Source organism: Carassius auratus, chromosome 29 (genome assembly GCF_003368295.1).
Source record: "Carassius auratus strain Wakin chromosome 29, ASM336829v1, whole genome shotgun sequence".
Classification (NCBI taxonomy): Eukaryota; Metazoa; Chordata; class Actinopteri; order Cypriniformes; family Cyprinidae; genus Carassius; species Carassius auratus.
In genome coordinates, this window is record NC_039271.1 from 12,907,636 (window position 1) to 12,925,107 (window position 17,472).

General features: G+C 36.7%; 1 protein-coding gene across 4 annotated transcripts in view; it reads left to right on the forward strand.

Annotated features, from left to right (window-relative positions):
- cacna2d1a (calcium channel, voltage-dependent, alpha 2/delta subunit 1a) overlaps positions 1-17,472 on the forward strand; it is a 69,728-nt gene that overhangs the window by 41,170 nt on the left and 11,086 nt on the right. For 3 of the 4 annotated variants that reach the window (XM_026209654.1, XM_026209657.1, XM_026209655.1), the window contains exons 7-31: positions 693-824; positions 1,791-1,860; positions 1,996-2,046; positions 4,258-4,357; positions 5,008-5,166; positions 5,413-5,517; positions 6,070-6,148; positions 6,244-6,293; positions 6,374-6,463; positions 6,554-6,631; positions 6,703-6,789; positions 7,950-8,024; positions 8,467-8,538; positions 9,603-9,674; positions 10,132-10,193; positions 10,723-10,799; positions 11,378-11,401; positions 13,411-13,419; positions 14,071-14,131; positions 14,259-14,359; positions 15,884-15,965; positions 16,389-16,454; positions 16,846-16,955; positions 17,030-17,101; positions 17,389-17,456. In XM_026209654.1, coding sequence (XP_026065439.1) covers positions 693-824; positions 1,791-1,860; positions 1,996-2,046; positions 4,258-4,357; positions 5,008-5,166; positions 5,413-5,517; positions 6,070-6,148; positions 6,244-6,293; positions 6,374-6,463; positions 6,554-6,631; positions 6,703-6,789; positions 7,950-8,024; positions 8,467-8,538; positions 9,603-9,674; positions 10,132-10,193; positions 10,723-10,799; positions 11,378-11,401; positions 13,411-13,419; positions 14,071-14,131; positions 14,259-14,359; positions 15,884-15,965; positions 16,389-16,454; positions 16,846-16,955; positions 17,030-17,101; positions 17,389-17,456 — 1,952 coding nt within the window. The remainder of the gene's footprint in view (positions 1-692; positions 825-1,790; positions 1,861-1,995; positions 2,047-4,257; positions 4,358-5,007; positions 5,167-5,412; positions 5,518-6,069; positions 6,149-6,243; positions 6,294-6,373; positions 6,464-6,553; positions 6,632-6,702; positions 6,790-7,949; positions 8,025-8,466; positions 8,539-9,602; positions 9,675-10,131; positions 10,194-10,722; positions 10,800-11,377; positions 11,402-13,410; positions 13,420-14,070; positions 14,132-14,258; positions 14,360-15,883; positions 15,966-16,388; positions 16,455-16,845; positions 16,956-17,029; positions 17,102-17,388; positions 17,457-17,472) is intronic. The other variant, XM_026209656.1, reaches the window with a different exon arrangement.

Sequence of the window (17,472 nt, forward strand, 5' to 3'; positions counted from 1 at the left end):
CTTTTTTCCATACATATTGTTTACTCTAGCCAAAGAATGAGCATTTCAGGAAGGACTGGAAGGAAGTGGTTGACATAGAGGAAGATGGGATGTGCCATTGGGCTGCTGATGGACCCTCTAAAGATGTTCGATTGGGTCTGGTCTGCTTATGAGGGATGGAGAAAGCCTGTATTGATTACACACCTAGATTGGGAGGAGTCTTGATAGATAGAGGAAGTGGGTAGCATTGGTAAGGCAGTGAAAAACGTCCCAATGGATCAAACACACCGGCTCCTTTCAGAATTAGGCCGTCAAAGTGGTAATGATTCCAATAATAATTTAGTATCGTAACGTTTAAACTAAACCTACAGAGGAAATAGATATCAAGGGCTTTTTTGGGAAGGAATCATGTGGCATCATGGCGAGTGATGTCATATTTTTGCCAGGGCTCATTTTAAAATGTTATCATCACTCTCAATTACAGCAGACATAGTGTCCATTTATGACATTCTCTGAAAAAAAAAAGAAAGAAAACCTGTCCCAATTTTCCTGTTATTCCATTAGAACTGCATTAGCTAATAGTTCACTTTGTTGTTTGCTGTTTTCTGAGAGCTTCGTTCTAAACAAACATGCCAGCTCGAGTTAAATCCCTTGAGTTTACTGCTTTATGTTGAGCATGGGATTTATTCTTTATGTTTACGTGTTTGTTACAGCCACTATAATCCTGAATGAGCTCAACTGGACTGCGGCTCTAGATGAAGTCTTCAAGAAGAACAGGGAGAATGACCCGTCCCTCCTCTGGCAGGTGTTTGGCAGTGCAACTGGCCTGGCTCGATACTTCCCAGGTAAAGCACTGGAATGAATAGGAACTCCATGCTATCAAGAAGTTTCATTATTTACCGATTTTTACAATAACACAGAGACTATGGAAAGCACATGGACACTGTATATGCAGCCATTGCAGGACATTGTTCCTGTCCCAAATGCGTTTCATCTGATGGTACTTGAGGGTGGCCATTTGGACTAACGAGATAAGGGTGAACACAATAAATGGGGCAGGATATAAAAACTGAAAAAGCAAAAATAAGTGCTGAGAACATTGACAATATCATGTTAGTGAAAGGGAAGTCATAAGTGCTAAATGACTATTATATGACATCAGATTTCGAATAATATTATTTATTGGCATAATAAATGTAATGCAAGCTGATATTTTAAGATGATGCACCGCTGTTGTTTCCTTTTTTTTTCTTTAGCATCAAAATAATATTACACTTATTTGAATTACATCATATGAAATTGAAATTAAATACCAAACTGAATTTTTAAATTCAATAATAAGTAAAATTAATTATTAAGTATTAAATACTGTGATTATTTTTGTTTGTTCTTATTTTGTTGTCGTATAACAGACCAATAAAACCTGTCTACTTAAAGATTTCTATACTTGAAAATATTTAATCTGCTTTATTAGATGTGATAGTAGAAGTTTGTAGAACTTTAATCACCTCTTTTTTTTCTAATAGTATCAAAATAATATTCAGTTAATTTAAAATTATTATTGTTATAATTAATATTAAATACTAAACCAAGATTCTAAATTAAATGTAACATAACATTCATATATATGTGTGTTTTTTTATTTATTATTTATTCATTCTTATTTTATTCTTATAAAATAGGTGCATAAAACCTATTTCTACTCACACTGACTGGTACTTGTGTTATCTTCTTCATTAGAAGTGATTGTAGAAGGCTGGGAAGATAATAATCATAATAAACCTAATATCTCATTTTCCCATGTGCTCCAGCTTCCCCTTGGGTTGACACGAGGAGCACACCAAATAAGATCGACCTGTATGATGTACGCCGAAGGCCCTGGTAAGCAAACCTGTGATGCTGGAGTTTATATGTGTCTGCTTGTGAGAGAGATAGCAAGTACTGTTTTTTCTTCAATTTCTCTCAGTTGTTTTGCCTGATGTTTTTACTTGCGTGTGTGTGTCTGTGTGTTTGCAGGTATATCCAAGGTGCAGCTTCACCTAAAGACATGTTGATCCTTGTGGACGCGTGAGTGAAGTCTCTATGATTCACCGTTATAGTTCATAGACCAGCAGAATGTAATTCCACACTGTCTACTTAAAGGCCATGTTGCAGGTTAATCACCACTTTCGATTAATGGGTACATAAATCACTCAAGATATGTATATCATTTTTAAAATGTCTCAAAAATGGTCTTAAAGACCAGTTTTTTAAATTTTTGGTATTAACGTTTTTTTTTTTTTTTTTTTACGCAACTCGGTGATGACGTCACGTTGGGGAGAAATGGAGGAAAGGTAGCCTCAGCCTAGTATGATGCCATGTTCCAGGCAACTCGTAACCCATGTTTTTCCAACCTTAAACCCGTGAAAGTGCACTGGAACAGCAGTCAAACCCCTTGACTTCCCACCCGTGAACTCGTACTAGATCGATGTACTCCGAGTTCCGAGTTCTGACGTCACACAGCACGCGAAACAATGATGGCAGCCCCTATGAATAATACTGCCTACGGATGCAGTGGTACACGTTGAAAAAACGATTTTAGGTCAATGTAACGTTGCAATAAAATAAATAATCTAGCTACAATTCCTTGTGCTCAGAAAGTTTGGCGTAACTTGCCCCGAATGGTACAAAGTCATTAGTCGTGGTATGAAATAGTGATTACGAGCTCAAAAACCTGCTTGGAACGCAGCATCAGAACTAACGTTATAGCGACTGACTGGGATGAGGAAGATGTGGCAAGAGCTAACATGTATGATGTCGAACCAGCCAGACGTGAGAGGGTAAATGAGGAATTACCAAGAACTGATGTCCGTCAAAGCTAATTAAATGCATGGTCCGAGGAGAATGAGTGGAGAGTTGGTGAGTTGGTATCATTTAGCAACGCAGCAATGAGCACTGGAGCTAGACTATTTTTTACTGTCATTGAATAGCACCGAGTGAAAATTCAACGTTTTCTTTATATCTAGTGGCAGTGATCATGACATTAGTTCATAGTGTCATAGAACTGGTAAACTTTGTCTTTGTCATCTAGAAATAGAAGGCGTCATGCTAGCTATATGGACGTTTCTAAGCGTTTATCTCTCCCTCCGGTGAAAATGTTGTTGCAAACGTAGCAGTGTGTGTGTCGCTGTGTTTGGCAGGTGCTTGTGTGGGCGGTGCTGTCCCATGGTAGAGCGTTTTGGTCGCTGTTGGTAGATACCTATCTGTCACCCTGTCTGTCTATCTATCTATATATCTAGTCTATCTATCTATATATAGCTATATCTGTATTTATCTATTTATCTATAATCTGAATACTCTCGTCTGCTACTCGTCTCTCTCTAGTCACTCTCAATGCTCTCTAGGCGGGCTTTGGTAAATTCTCTCCCCAACGTGACGTAATGCAATGCATTGTGAGGGGAAAGGAGACCGCTGTAACATAGTACCTACTTTTTCGTATTATATTCCGTTTTGTGATACCCAACAAAATTAAATACAATGGATAACAGTTTAAATGTTTATTACCAACAAGCAAATTGCACAAATTCGTTGAAAAATTAACCTTGCAACATGGCCTTTAAAGAGCTCATGATAGTTCTGCTTTAGTTCTGAGACATTTATCAACGTTATAGAGAGATAGACGCTGATTAAAGACAGCATGGCAGAGCCAATTGAGAGATGTAATTCAGCTTTGTTGTTTTCGAAAAGTTGGCCTTCAAGAGTTGCTTCTGTTATTTCTCAGCCGTAATGATGATGGTGTTGTGCTTCCTGGGCATTGAGCCCATTAGTGTAGATCAGCTTTAGCCAATCAATGTAGTTTAGACTAAACACTAAAGTCCACACACCTCCCGCTGGAATCACAGAGTGATTATTAACCCATAAAAATCTGATCCAGCATGTCAGTTCTGGGGCCATTAAAAGCCTAAATGGGGGTTAGTCTTCTCTATATGTGGTGTTGGGAATTTTTGTTATCTGCCAGCATTCAAACTTAGTGAGTGATTTAAGTTCAGTTTCCACTCAGCATTTTTCCACCTATAGTTATTGAGGTATCAGCTCTTTGGGCTATTATAAGCTGATATTAGGCTAATAATTGGGCTATTATTATTATTTTTTTTTTTATTAAGGTTAAGTTTTACCTGCAAAAAAAACAAAAAAAAAAAAACAAATAAGCCTCGTAACTAATAAAAAATACAAATAAAACTTGTGAATGGTAGTGATTATATAGAAACATACATGTTCGGACTGTGCTATTCTCTGTAGGAGTGGAAGCGTGTCGGGTCTGACACTGAAGCTCATTCGCACCTCCGTCAGTGAGATGCTGGAGACTCTCTCCGATGATGATTACGTCAACATCGTCTCTGTGAGTATTCAGGAGATACGTGTGTCGCTCAGAGGGTTTGCATGACAAACTCCTCCGACGCTCCTCAAAATATCTGGATTCCTGCTGAGTAGGAATCAAAAATTGGAGGGAAAAAGAGGCAGGGAGCCTGCAAGCATCCATAACGTCATGGTTCATTATTTTGCGTTTTCAGTTATGCACCGCTGAGGCGGCAGGCCAAAGAATTATTGAAATTTCCCATCATCCTCTGCTTCAGAAGCCGTGCCATTCATTTTATGAAATGCATCATTTATTTCATTTTGTTCATGAGACTCCTGACAGGATTAAAAATAACCAACTCTATATTCTGCTTTTAAGGGAGTTGTTTTGTATATTTTCAATTAATGCTTTTCCTCCATATCTTTTAATAGCTTTATGCTTGTATTTTATAGCCTGACTCCAGCTGTGTGACGTTAGCTTGGCATTAATGAAATTAGCCAGCAGTGCTCTAAGTGTATTGCTGGCACTGATCCATGGGACTAACATAGAGGACCCAAACAGAGCCTTGCATCTAAATGATGCAAAGTGATTTCATAACAGTGCTTGCATGTATGCAAGGCGCACCTCACAGTTTTACATCGCTTTTTACATATATCTTGCAAACTAACTACAATGCTTTTATATGATTTCAGTTCAACAATTCAGCCAAGTCGGTCGCCTGCTTTGAAAACCTGGTCCAAGCAAATGTCCGCAATAAGAAGATTCTGAAGGAGGCGGTACAGAAGATCACCGCGAATGGCACCACTGACTATAAAATCGGCTTCAAGGAAGCTTTTAAGCAACTCTCCTCAGTAAGTATATATAATGTAGCATATTATGGGACTATAATATGACTTTTTACACCTCAGAAATATTGAGATGATCCAGAACCTCTAAACCGTCTAATCTGTTTAAAGGCAAGTTTTTAGTTTATTGCGCCATCTTGTGGACTGTGCTAGTCATAGGCTGCTCAGCAAAACTTCAGACTGTTTAAGATTTTGAGTGAATTTTAAAGCTAGTGGCGTCACATTTATGTATTCTATTTCTTCCTTTCGTAGATTAATGTCACAAGAGCGCACTGTAACAAGATTATCATGCTATTCACTGACGGAGGAGAGGACAGAGCCTCAGAGATCTTTGATGAGTTCAACTCTGACAAGAAGGTGAGGAGCCACATGCATGCACAGACACACTCTCTCTCTCTCTGGTAGTCCATCGCATTCGATGATGTTAGTTGATAGATGATATGATGATGAGTTCTCCTATAGTTTGTGGGCTTTTTGATGACTATATAGAGCGATGTGAGAAGCACACTCTCGTTTGCAGAAAGGGTATGTGAAAAGATTCTCCTGGTCTTGGTGGGGAGGGAAAGGAACAAGCATGGCCTGCTTTCTCTTCTGCCTTTTCAATTCTCTCGTTCTCATAAAAAGAGAATTCTGATAAAGTTGCTGCCAAACCATGCGATTCCTGGCATTAGCTTCCCAGGATGTGACCTGTGTCCCACACTTCTTAAGGAGGGCTTTGCCATCACAGGAATAACTTAATTTAATAACATTTCACAATATCACTGCTTTGCTTTGTTTTTGTTTTCAAAATGCAGCCTTGGTGAGCAATGAGAAATGTTTCTGTACAGAAAGTATAGTTAATAGTTACATACATACACATGATTTTCCAATACAGTCATGTCAGCATCCTTTGTTTCTCTCTTCTGTCAGGTTCGTATCTTCACCTTTTCTGTCGGCCAGCATAACTATGACAAAACGCCGATTCAGTGGATGGCTTGCAATAACAAAGGTAAGACACTGAAATTCAATGCTAGAAAAATGTGAGAGACTTGTTATGTGTGCAATATATGAACATGTATTAAGCTGTTAGTGTTTCCCTTGCAGGTTATTATTATGAGATCCCCTCTATTGGAGCCATCAGGATCAACACCCAGGTAAATGACAAGTGCATTGTCCACATAAATGAGACTTCTGTCCAGCATCTATGATAGTAACCAGCATCCTTTACATGCAGGAGTACCTGGATGTGTTGGGTAGGCCCATGGTGAAGGAAGACAATAATGCAAAAATTGTGCAGTGGACCAACGTTTATGTGGACGCTCTAGTATGCCAAATGTTCTATATTTAGTAGATTTGTGAAATCAGGCTGATTCTGAAGTATTGAATAGCTGTTGTGTTTGTATTTGTGTTGCAGGAATTGGGCCTTGTGATTACAGGCACTCTGCCAGTGTTCAATAAGACCAGCACCAGGAGCAGTAAAGACAAGAATAAGGTGGAGTCTGGGGACAGTGAATCAGATGAACTGAAGTGGAACCCGATCTAATTTAAAGTTCTTGTTATCAGTTTCAGGACCAGAGCCAGTTGATTTTGGGGGTGATGGCCATAGACGTGTCTCTGGATGACATCAAGAGACTGACTCCACATTACACTGTAAGGCGGGAGAGCATGTGGGTGCGATCTGCACTTCTTAATTTACGACCGATAGTTTGCAACATCGAAGAACTTGCATAAGTTTTGCATTGACCTGTAACAGCTGGGTCATGTTACCAGTGCTACTGCATTCCTCGAGTTTTTTTTTTTCAATGCTAAATACATTCAAAGGCATTATATTATGTTAAAACATTTTCCTGATTCTTTTGAAATAAAAGCTTAATATTAAAAATAGACTATAACATACATACTCAATGAAAGCAAGGACAACTTTTTGTCTGATTGTTTTCTTTTAGTTCACATGTTTTAAATGTACAGATTTTATTAGTTTCAATGAGTTTTATACACTTTTTATGTAATAAACTTTTATTATTTTATGTTTTTCACAGTCCTCAAATTTTGAATATTTTAAGGATGCGCTGATATTTACATTTTGGTTGATACTTATAAGCCAATAATTATTATGGCATTTTTTAAATTACATTTTAAATTAAATGTTTTGATTTTAGTGTTTTAATGTTTGTTTCAATAAAACTAAACTAAACTAAAAAATACTAAAATGCTAACTAACACTAATGCTAAAACCAGCTCTTATGAATGCTACAAGTGAATTAAGGCATCAAAACTTAATAACATAAAATATTATAGTATTACAATATTAATGTTCATTTTGAGATTTGCTTAAAAAATACATTTAGCACTGGTAATAACATTTTTTTTTAATTCTCTAAAAGTAAATAATATTCTACTTTCTTTTTTCTTTGGGACCCTCACTCACTCACTCACTTATTCATAAATAAATAAGTTTACAAACATACAATGTTTAACCCATCTGCAAGATAAAAGCATAGATTGGAAAACCCTATAAGCACTATATTTGACACGTATTATATGTTTTAATAGTTTTATTTATACTAGGCATCAATATGTGTGGAGAATGGGATTTTTTTTTTTCTGTCTGTGTATACTGAGCAACAAAAAATAATCATCCAAGCCTTAAACTTATGAAGAACTGCTTGTGCCAGCCTGGTGGGAGTGTTTACGAACATGGAAAAAATAAGAAACGTCATTTACATGTAGCAGTTTTAAAGGTACAGTAGAAAAAACACCCTATCAAATGATACAGAATAATTGTTGCTCTTGTATTTTATTCTATAAAGCTCGGACCAAACGGATATTACTTTGCCATCGACCCCAACGGCTATGTGCTGCTTCATCCCAACCTTCAACCAAAGGTACGACTCTCGCTCATGCATCACTCTGTTTCTTTCTCTTAAGTTAGAAGTAGCTGCACATAACCGTGTGTATGATCAGTTATGCGTGGCTGAAGAACCTTCAGTACAGGTTGTGATGAAAAAACACAGGCCACCCACATCTTCAGAGGTCATCTGTCCTTTGTAATAAATATCATATGTGCAGTCCAAACAATCGTTCTGTTTAGTTCCCAGATGAAGCTGCAAAGAGAGCATTTATTCAAAACATATGCATGACAATTAGTAAATGTTTAGTCAGTGCTCCATGGGATTAGTGAACACTTTGTGTGGAACACAAGTAGATATGCTGAGAAACAGGTCTTCGAGGAAAAAGTGACTCATTGGTAAATATTTCCGCTCACAAATATGGTGTCCAGTATTGATTTATGGTATTACTTTGAAAGTTGTTGTTGTTTGCCTGCAGGATCTCAAATCTCAGGAACCCGTGACATTGGACTTCTTGGATGCAGAACTAGAGGATGAAATGAAAGTGGAGGTGAGAGCAAACTTGTTGTTTCTTATGCTCTTTCTTATGCTGAACACACACACACACACACACACACAAAGGCCTACATTTACAGATTTGATTAGTTTTTTTGAGTTTCATACACATTTTATATAATACAGTTTTATTGTTTTGCTTTTTTACAGTCCTAAAATTTTGTATATTTTAAGCATGCACTGATATTTGAATTTAGCTTGATAATTTAAAGCCAATAATCATAACATTTTTAAATGAATTAAATCTGTGCTTTATAATTTTTTACAATTTATAATTATACATTTATAATTTTTTATAAAAGTTTAAGATAATAAAATAAAACTAAAAAATACTAACTGATACTAATATAAATTCTGACTAATACTAATGCTAATATACTAACTAATACTAAAACTAGTTTAGGCATCAAAACACAATAACATACAATATTATAATATAATATTATACTATTAATGGTCTTTTCTTATGCTGAACACACACCTTAAAAAAAACATTAAGTATTTATTTATTATTATTATTATTATTTATTTACAATGAAAGTAAATGGGGTTCAAAACAACTGACTTTCATTTAATGGATAAAACCCTTTTTCTAAATATCTTATTGACACAAGATTGAGTAACTGATACCAGAATTTAAATTTTTGTAGTGAACTATCCCATTAAGCCCAAAAATATATAATCAGCGTTCAGATGCGAGTTCTCTTGTATTAAAATTAATACAGGCTGGTGTTAATTGATTTTGTAACTTTACTTGTGCTCTGTTGTACAGATGTTCAAGTCCTAACAAAATAATTATTGAAGTATCAACAAACAGCAAAGTTGATTCGCAGTCCTGTGTGATTAAAGATTTCATAATATGTAGGCTATAAAAAATATAATTTTCTCACTTCACAACCCAAATGACTTTTTCTCACTTGTGAGTGACTAAGGGGGTATTAGAATACAATGGTAAATGGAAACAGTCTCTTGTTTTAGTTCTGAAGATCCAGTAACATACTGTATTTACAGCAATAAATACATGACACATCTGTCTGTCTGACTTCTGTCTGTCTGTAGATCAGAAGAAGTATGATAGATGCTCAGAAGGATCAAAAGAGATTCCAAACACTTACGAAGTCTCAAGATAAGGTAATCATGCCTGCTTTAAACAGGAAGTGCTTCTCAGCTGATTTTGCTTCAGAACCCAGTATTTTTTTATAAGAGTTTTATTTTATTTTTAAACATATAGATTGTTTAAATTTTTAAAAATTGAACAAAGGCACAAAAAAGGCCCAAATGTATTCATTGTAATTTATTATTAGTTTCTTAATAATTCTGGTTGGTAGAAACTATGTTTATCTTGTCATATTAATCAATTATATGTTTCTTATAACAAATGACAGATGAAATTGCACTTAAATGGTGCAGAGTTGGATTAGCCACACATCCTGATATCAACAGCAAATCAAAAAATTTAGTTTTAAATGTTTTTTGTTTGCAGCCTACCAGCTGAGAACCAAAGGGCTATACAATGCTAGTTATTCAGAAGTAAAACAGAGATCAGTAGTTCATTAAACCACTAAGTGTCATTTTATTCTTATTGCAGCGCTACATAGACCGAGGCATCAGAACCTACACTTGGGTTCCAGTCGAAGAAACAAACTACAGGTCTGAGAAACCCTTTTTATTTTATTTTATTTATTTTTCTTTTTTTTGTTGTTGTTTATTTATTAATTGCTTTGCTTTCGTCGTTTTAAATTTAAAAAATAATAATATATTTTTTTACCTTTTTTTACTTTGCTTTTCTTTTGATTTGCTTTGTTTTTGACTCGTGTGGTTTTGTTTTTAAGTGTTTTTATGTTGTGAAGGTGTATTTGTTTCTTTGGTGTGCAAGTGAACTTATTTTTTTTTTCATTGCCGCTAGGGGGCACTGTTTAAAGTTACGTTGAAAAGTGTGCTACAGAAATTTGACATTATACTTAGCTTCTTCCATAAGGACACAGATGATCAAAATACACTAGTCATTCAAGTTTGAGTTTGAAATCTCTTATGTGTGAATCTTATATTTGGAATCTGTAAATTTCAACCTACATGGACAAAAAGCTAAAAAAAAACAGGATGTTCATTTCTCAATTTTTATAACGTCTTGAAGTCCACTGCTCCTTATGCTCGTTTATTTCTTGTGTCTTCCTTCTAGTCTCGCTTTAGTTCTACCTGATTACAGTGTCAGCTACATCAGGGCCACTATACTAGACACCATCTCTCAGGCCAAATGTAAGTACCGTAAGTCACATTCTCGCACCTTTACCAAAGAGATCGGAACGCCAGTTTCTTGGCCTCAGAGGCCAGAAGCCGTAGCATGAGCTTCTGGTTTTCATCCAGAGAGTCCTCTACAGCTCAACCCTACACCCTCTGTCCATTTCACATCTCTTTTTCGACACCCTCGCCTCCTCCGGAGATGTATCAGCATGGTTCCTCAGTTGTGGTTTGTCTCCATGAGCGTGCTCCAGACGGGGCGACGACTTCTTTAACGACAAACGCGTTCCACCTTGTGCATATTAACCCAGGTTTCTCTTCCAGATGCACCTCTGTGCCCATGTTTACCCTCTCGTTCTCTCTCATGTGGCTTTTGAGAGAGGAAAGCGATTCTCAAATGCCCCACCCCTCGGGAAACCCTTACGGTTCCTGAACAATATTCTTATTCAAAGCTTCTGGGGTTGAATAAAATATTGTGAAATCCCTAATGTTCTTTCCGATATCTTGCCCTCCCCAAACCCCTTTCATTCTTTCTCTCTCTCTCTGTTTTTCTCTCCATCTCTCCCCCCGTTCCTCTGTTCCCTGTCCGTCTATAGCTTGGAAACTCTCAGAAAATTCGGGTAAGTATTTTCCTTTTTTTATTTCCTTCTGGTAGTGTCCAGTGGTACTCCTTAGAGATTGGCTGATAATGTTTTAGTTTTTTGGGGGATATTGTAAACCCTTTTATCGGCAGTATAATTGATTCAACAATTCTTTAAAATGCAACTCACACAAACACAATTTTTATTTATTTTTTAATTACATTAGTAAATTAAAAAACATGTAAATATTTATGGGGTTATTAAGTAAAAAATGTCAAGGACCATTGTATATATGGTATATGTATATATTGTGTGTGTGTATATATATATATATATATATATATATATATATATATATAATGTATTTATATAAAGGAAAAGCTTATTAAATAGTTTGGAATAATTTTTTACTGTTATTATTATTTCTTAGAAATAAAACATTAGGAGCAATTTTGTTTACATATAAATATAAAAAAAACATAGTTTTGTCTAAATTAAAGTCATGTAATGATTCATGTGCAGACTCATAATTGGAAATCATAAATGGGAAATGATGTAATGGCCAATGAAGACCGTCGTAGCAGTGTGTTGAAGAAAATAAGTCTAAGTAAATATCAGATTTATATTTATTTATTTAAATAGAAAGGTGAGTTCAAGTAATGGTAATCATGAATAACAATTCTTGATATTTGTTTAAATCTAGAAATCTCTATTTAAAATACTGGTAAAAAGTGTACACACCGATTAAGGGTGTAAGGAAAATATATTTTTACTTGATGGTTTCACCGCCGGACATTTTTGGAATCATTACATTTGAACTTTAAATTGTAAAAAAATGCTCTATGTTGGTATAGTGTATGCGCAGTATACCACTATAATGGTCTAGTTTTTCAAAACTGAAACTGACATGAATACAAAGAGACATTTCTAAGAACTTGGCACATGTGTTTTAAAACTCCATTTTTCCTTATCGGCCTATCTCTACTACTAGCACCTGCTCTACACTTCCAGTGGCTACATTGCAGCCACCACAGAAAATAACACACAAACGCATGCATTCACTCTTCTATGTCTGCATTGCATGTGTAAATGTTTCCCAGCCGAGTAAAGCAGTTAAGATGTGTTCTCTCCTTGCAACTTTAATGTGTTTGTCAACTGTATGAGTGTCATGACATGTCGCATTTACTCACCGAGTCTTTCTGAATGTGTGTGTGTATGCGTTAGAGCATCAGGAGATGTTTAATAGATGTTTTCCTGGAGGTTTGGAAGGTGAAACCACAAAGGGCATGAGTGTGACTCTTTGTGCTTTTGTCTCCACCCCTTCGTTCTCTGAATCATCTGGATGCTTTCAAAACCTCGTAAAGGGGGCGGTTTAACAAAATACAGGCCTTGCTCTTTAGAAAGCATGTCCTCTGTGTGTGTGTTGGGTCCACGTGTTCATGTCCAGGTGCGGATGTGGTATGTGTGTGTCTCTTTTTAACTTTAACAGGACAGTGTAACTTCAAGGCTTCTAGCGTTACTGTCCCGCAATAACAATCTGTGCTAATCGCGTGTCTGCCACCAGATCTGGGCTTTTTCATGTGACAGCACATCTGCTAAACTGTATTTTACACCCATGAAACCATTTTTCTCAACCTGACACCATCACAGAGATTGAGTCTCGTGTAAATCAATAGAAAATACAGTGGCCACAAAATGTATTCGTACAGTTAAAAATGTCTGAATGTTATTGCATTAATACAATGTTCATCTGAAAGAAAGTCACTTATAATTAATTACCAGAATTTTATTTTTTTTCCCTTCTCCATCTGTCATCTGTCTTGGCCCATGTGAATGCATAATTCATTAACGTCGCTTGCCTTTCAATTTACAACCAGCAGAAAGCCTTAGATGAGAGTGCAATATTTTTATTCAAGGCTTGTTCTGTGAATAAAATATTGGTGACCTTTGACCCCTGTGGTTTTACCCTGTTTTCTCTGCCTCTCTTTCCCTCCTTTACCCGGTAAATTGCGCCATCCTTTCCTTCTTTGCGGGATTTGACCCTTCAGAAGAAACTGGCAAGTGCTGTTTTTTTTTCTCTCCCTTTTGTCTTTTCCTTCACGTTCGAACCTGGATGTAACCTTTGACCTCTCCCATGTTTAAGGCCGTCACCTGGTTTCTGAAAGAACAAACATACTCACAAACATTCCCACATGCATAAAAGCAGGAGAATGAATATTGGAGAACATGATGAATTTGAAAGACACCTTTATTTGTGAACTATTATTAGATTTAAAATATATAATTAGCGTAAATATTTCTTGCTCTACATCTCAGCCTCGCTTAGCTATTCTCTCTTTTTTTTATTTTATGAGATTATTATTTTATTTTATTCTAATCTACTGCTTTCAAAAATCGCTGTGCATGTACTTTGGTGAACTTTCTCTCTCTGGGCCGCCCGCATGCGAGGTCGTGTGCCTAAACAGCAGGGTGTCACCGCAGATAACCGCATTACTAGACAGCAAGCTCAGAGATATATTTTCCCCGCTGTCTGTAAATTTATGTTTCATTGTCAGGTCATTATGAATGTACCTGTAAGCTTCGGGGTCTGTTTTTATTCTATATATATCTGTATTGTATTATTTTCCGCTCTGTAATGGCAGAACGCATTTGAAACGATCTTTGATCTCGCTGATTTCTGACATCTCTTTTTTTCTATTTTCTTTCAGTTTCTGAAAGCCTGCAGGTGGACAAATTTGAAGAGTATGGATTTACTTTAATAGCACCCAGGTCGGTTTCTTAAAGGGATAGTTCACCCAAAAATATTGACCAATTCCTTGCTTCATGTTGTTTGGCGCTTTTATTGCTTTCATTTATTCTGAATGATTCCGAGAAATGTTCCTTTTCCGTGGTTTAGGGATTACTGCACAGACCTGAAAGCCCGGAGTGACAACATCACGCAATTTCTCATCGACTTCAACGAATACATAGACAGAAAGACCCCCAACAACCCGCTGTGTGAGTATCTTCTAGTGCTTTCTGGTTCAAATCCAGAGCTGAGCTGAGGTCAGGGATTCATACCGCTAGTTTAAAGGTTCAGAGTTCATTTCCTGGGCTGCTAACGGAGGAGTGAGCAGTTTATAAGGACATAATCTTGATTAAAACAATACTTGAAAGTAGTAGATACTTTTAGCTAAAAAAGAGAACTATTTTTTTTTAAATTTTAACATCAAATGCAGTCCTTATACACCCTTTCCTTGAATAAACTAGGGGTTTTGTTATGTATATTTCAGTTTGAATCGAATTATATTTATTGTTCTCTTGTTGACCGTGTTAATGCTAAGTAAACCTCCTCCCTTTGCCCGCACACAAAGACACCCCCTTTCCCCTCACCTTCCTCTCCGCGGGCCGCTTTGATCTCATCAGGATCAGCTGGTTCTGCGGTAATCACTTGGTTTGGTGCACATGTGTTGAATGTGTAGGTTTGGCTGTAATACTTTATACCTATGAACCCACCCCAGCCCCCCAATTCTGCAACAATTACCTCGTGTGAAAGAAGAAAAGCAGGACATGTCACAGGAAAAAAAAAAAGAGAGAGAGGGGATATGTGCCTAACCCTAACCCTAACATTGCTAAAATAAAATAAAATAAGATAAAATAAACACATTTAATTTAATTAACACATTTAATTGAAATATTTAATTATATTAAATTAAATGTTATTTCCAAAAGTTGATCTCTATTTCTCTATACCCTACAGAAATCCAATAATTTTGACTCATTCAATTATGTTTATTTATTTTTTTTGCTCAAAGAATAAACCTTCTTCACGAGCATAGACAATACAATTTTGTAACCAGCTAAACATTGCACATTCATTTTTGTGGCTATTTGTCACAGAGAACTGGTATTTTAAGTCCATTATTTCCTCGCTGTCAAACTCAAGCGGATCAGTTGAATTGTGTTCTTGCGCTGCTCTCAATCAGGTCCTAATGGAAAGCATGCAGTGTGCAGAGGGGGGCGGAATAAAGTCGTACGCCAGCTGCTCTTTCTGAAGTGTGTGTGTTTTGTCGAAAAGGCTTTGTGGTAATGAACTGCAGTGCGATGTTATAAAGCACTCGAACGTTCTGAACATGCCTGCACCAAAAAAAAAAAAAAACCTTTGAACACTTTCTGCCGTTTCATACAGCCGAAGAATACAATCGTGTTGCACGTCTCGGAAAATTAATCAGCGACACGTCTCACCGCCTCATTTTTGCGTCGCTGTCTTGCTCGCTTTTTATGAAGTTCTACTTCTTTAGGATTTTGGCACCGGTTGCCTCAAAGGTCAGAATGTGAAGCCTGTTCTTACTCATGACCAACAGGTGTTTATGCATTTATCAAGGCAAAGGTGAAGCTTATAATGACGTAAAGCTGTGTTCTGTGCCTATTGATCTTCCATTAGATTTTGCTCCTGTACTGTGAGAGTCATTTTGATACTTGCGATGGTAAAGGGATGGCGAGATGTCAATAGAAGTTTATTTTTTGTGTATGGTTCCTCAGGTAATATGGAGCTAATAAACAGACTGCTGCTGGACGCCGGTATCACCGCTGAACTGGCCAAACACTGGAGCGCGCAGGAACTGTGAGTTGCACTGAATTATAAATGCAAAGCACACAAGGCCAATTGAATTTATTTTCTGTCATCATTTACTCTCCTCGTGATGGTCCAAACCTGTATGAACGTGGAATACAAAAGGAGATGTTTTGAACTATGTTCATGCTGATTTTTTCCATACCCTGAAAGCATATATACTGTCAAGTTCCAAAATGGAAAAAAAAAGAAGAAGAAAAAGCATTTTAAGGTGCTATATTTTTCTTATAGGAGTTTGGCATCTGTATGCTTTTGTTGTATGGAAAAGAACAGCATGCACATTCTGCTAAGCATCTCCTTTTGTGTTCCACATCACATAAAGAGCATAGATGATAAATGATGGAAAAAAAAATATTTTAAGAGCAGTTTTTTTTTTTCGGTCTAATTTGATTTATTTACATTTGTGGTTTTCAGGAGTGAGAGAATCAAGGCTAAGTTTGTGGCGACAGACGGCGGTGTCACTAGAGTCTATCCTGCAAGGTTTGTTTTAAAGTTTTAAAAAAGGAATACCTGGCAGACATAAGGGATTTAGACTAAAATGATCACTCTCTCTGTGTGGGCATGTTTTTGTGACATATCAGGACACAACTCTGTATAATGAGATGGGTAGGACACAGGTATTACAAGGAGAGGGTGACTTATGAGGACATAAGCCATGTCCCCATTTTTCAAAACGCTTATAAATCATACAGAATGAGTTTTTTTGAGAAGGTAAAAATGCACAAAGTTTCCTGTGAGGGTTAAGTGTAGGGATGGTGAAGGGCGATAGAATATACAGTTTGTACAGTATAAAAACCATTACGCCTATGGGATGTCCCCACTTTTCACAAAAACAAACTTGTGTGTGTTTGTGTGTGTGTGTGTTCTGCAGTGCTGGTTCAGAATGGACCGAACAGGCAGAAACCTACAAGTCTAGTTTCTACAAGAGAAGTCTGGACAACGATGTTTATATATTTACATCAGCACCAAATGCAAACAATGGTAAGTATGTGTTTGTGATTATCATACAGCATCATACAGGGTTTAATGGATATGTTCTGTCCCCTCTTTATCAGAAACTCAAGATTCAGTTTTAGCGAGCAGAGCGATGGACCTGAGAGTTGATGAATTCATGCTGAAGCCAGCAGGTTAGAGTCTTGTCCGACGTTATAGTTTTATTAGTTACCAGGGGAATATACAGCACTGTAGATAATCTCTGGGATAGAAAGACAGAAGAAAGCATCTAGCGATAAACCAATATAACAGCCTGGTCAAGTAATCAAACAGTATTTTTTAGATGATCAACCTTTACCATAAGTGGCCAGTTCAGAAAGCTGCCAATTTTTGTTGTTGTGAGAATGAATGTCCATTCAATTGTGTGATTATGAATTGATACACAATTTAAGACAAAACTACTTTTGGTTGTATGTTTCAGTGGTTGGAGTAAAACTGGATGTACTGACTTGGATGCAAAGCTTCATCAACGCTACGATTACGCCTAATGTGAGTGCAATCTAAA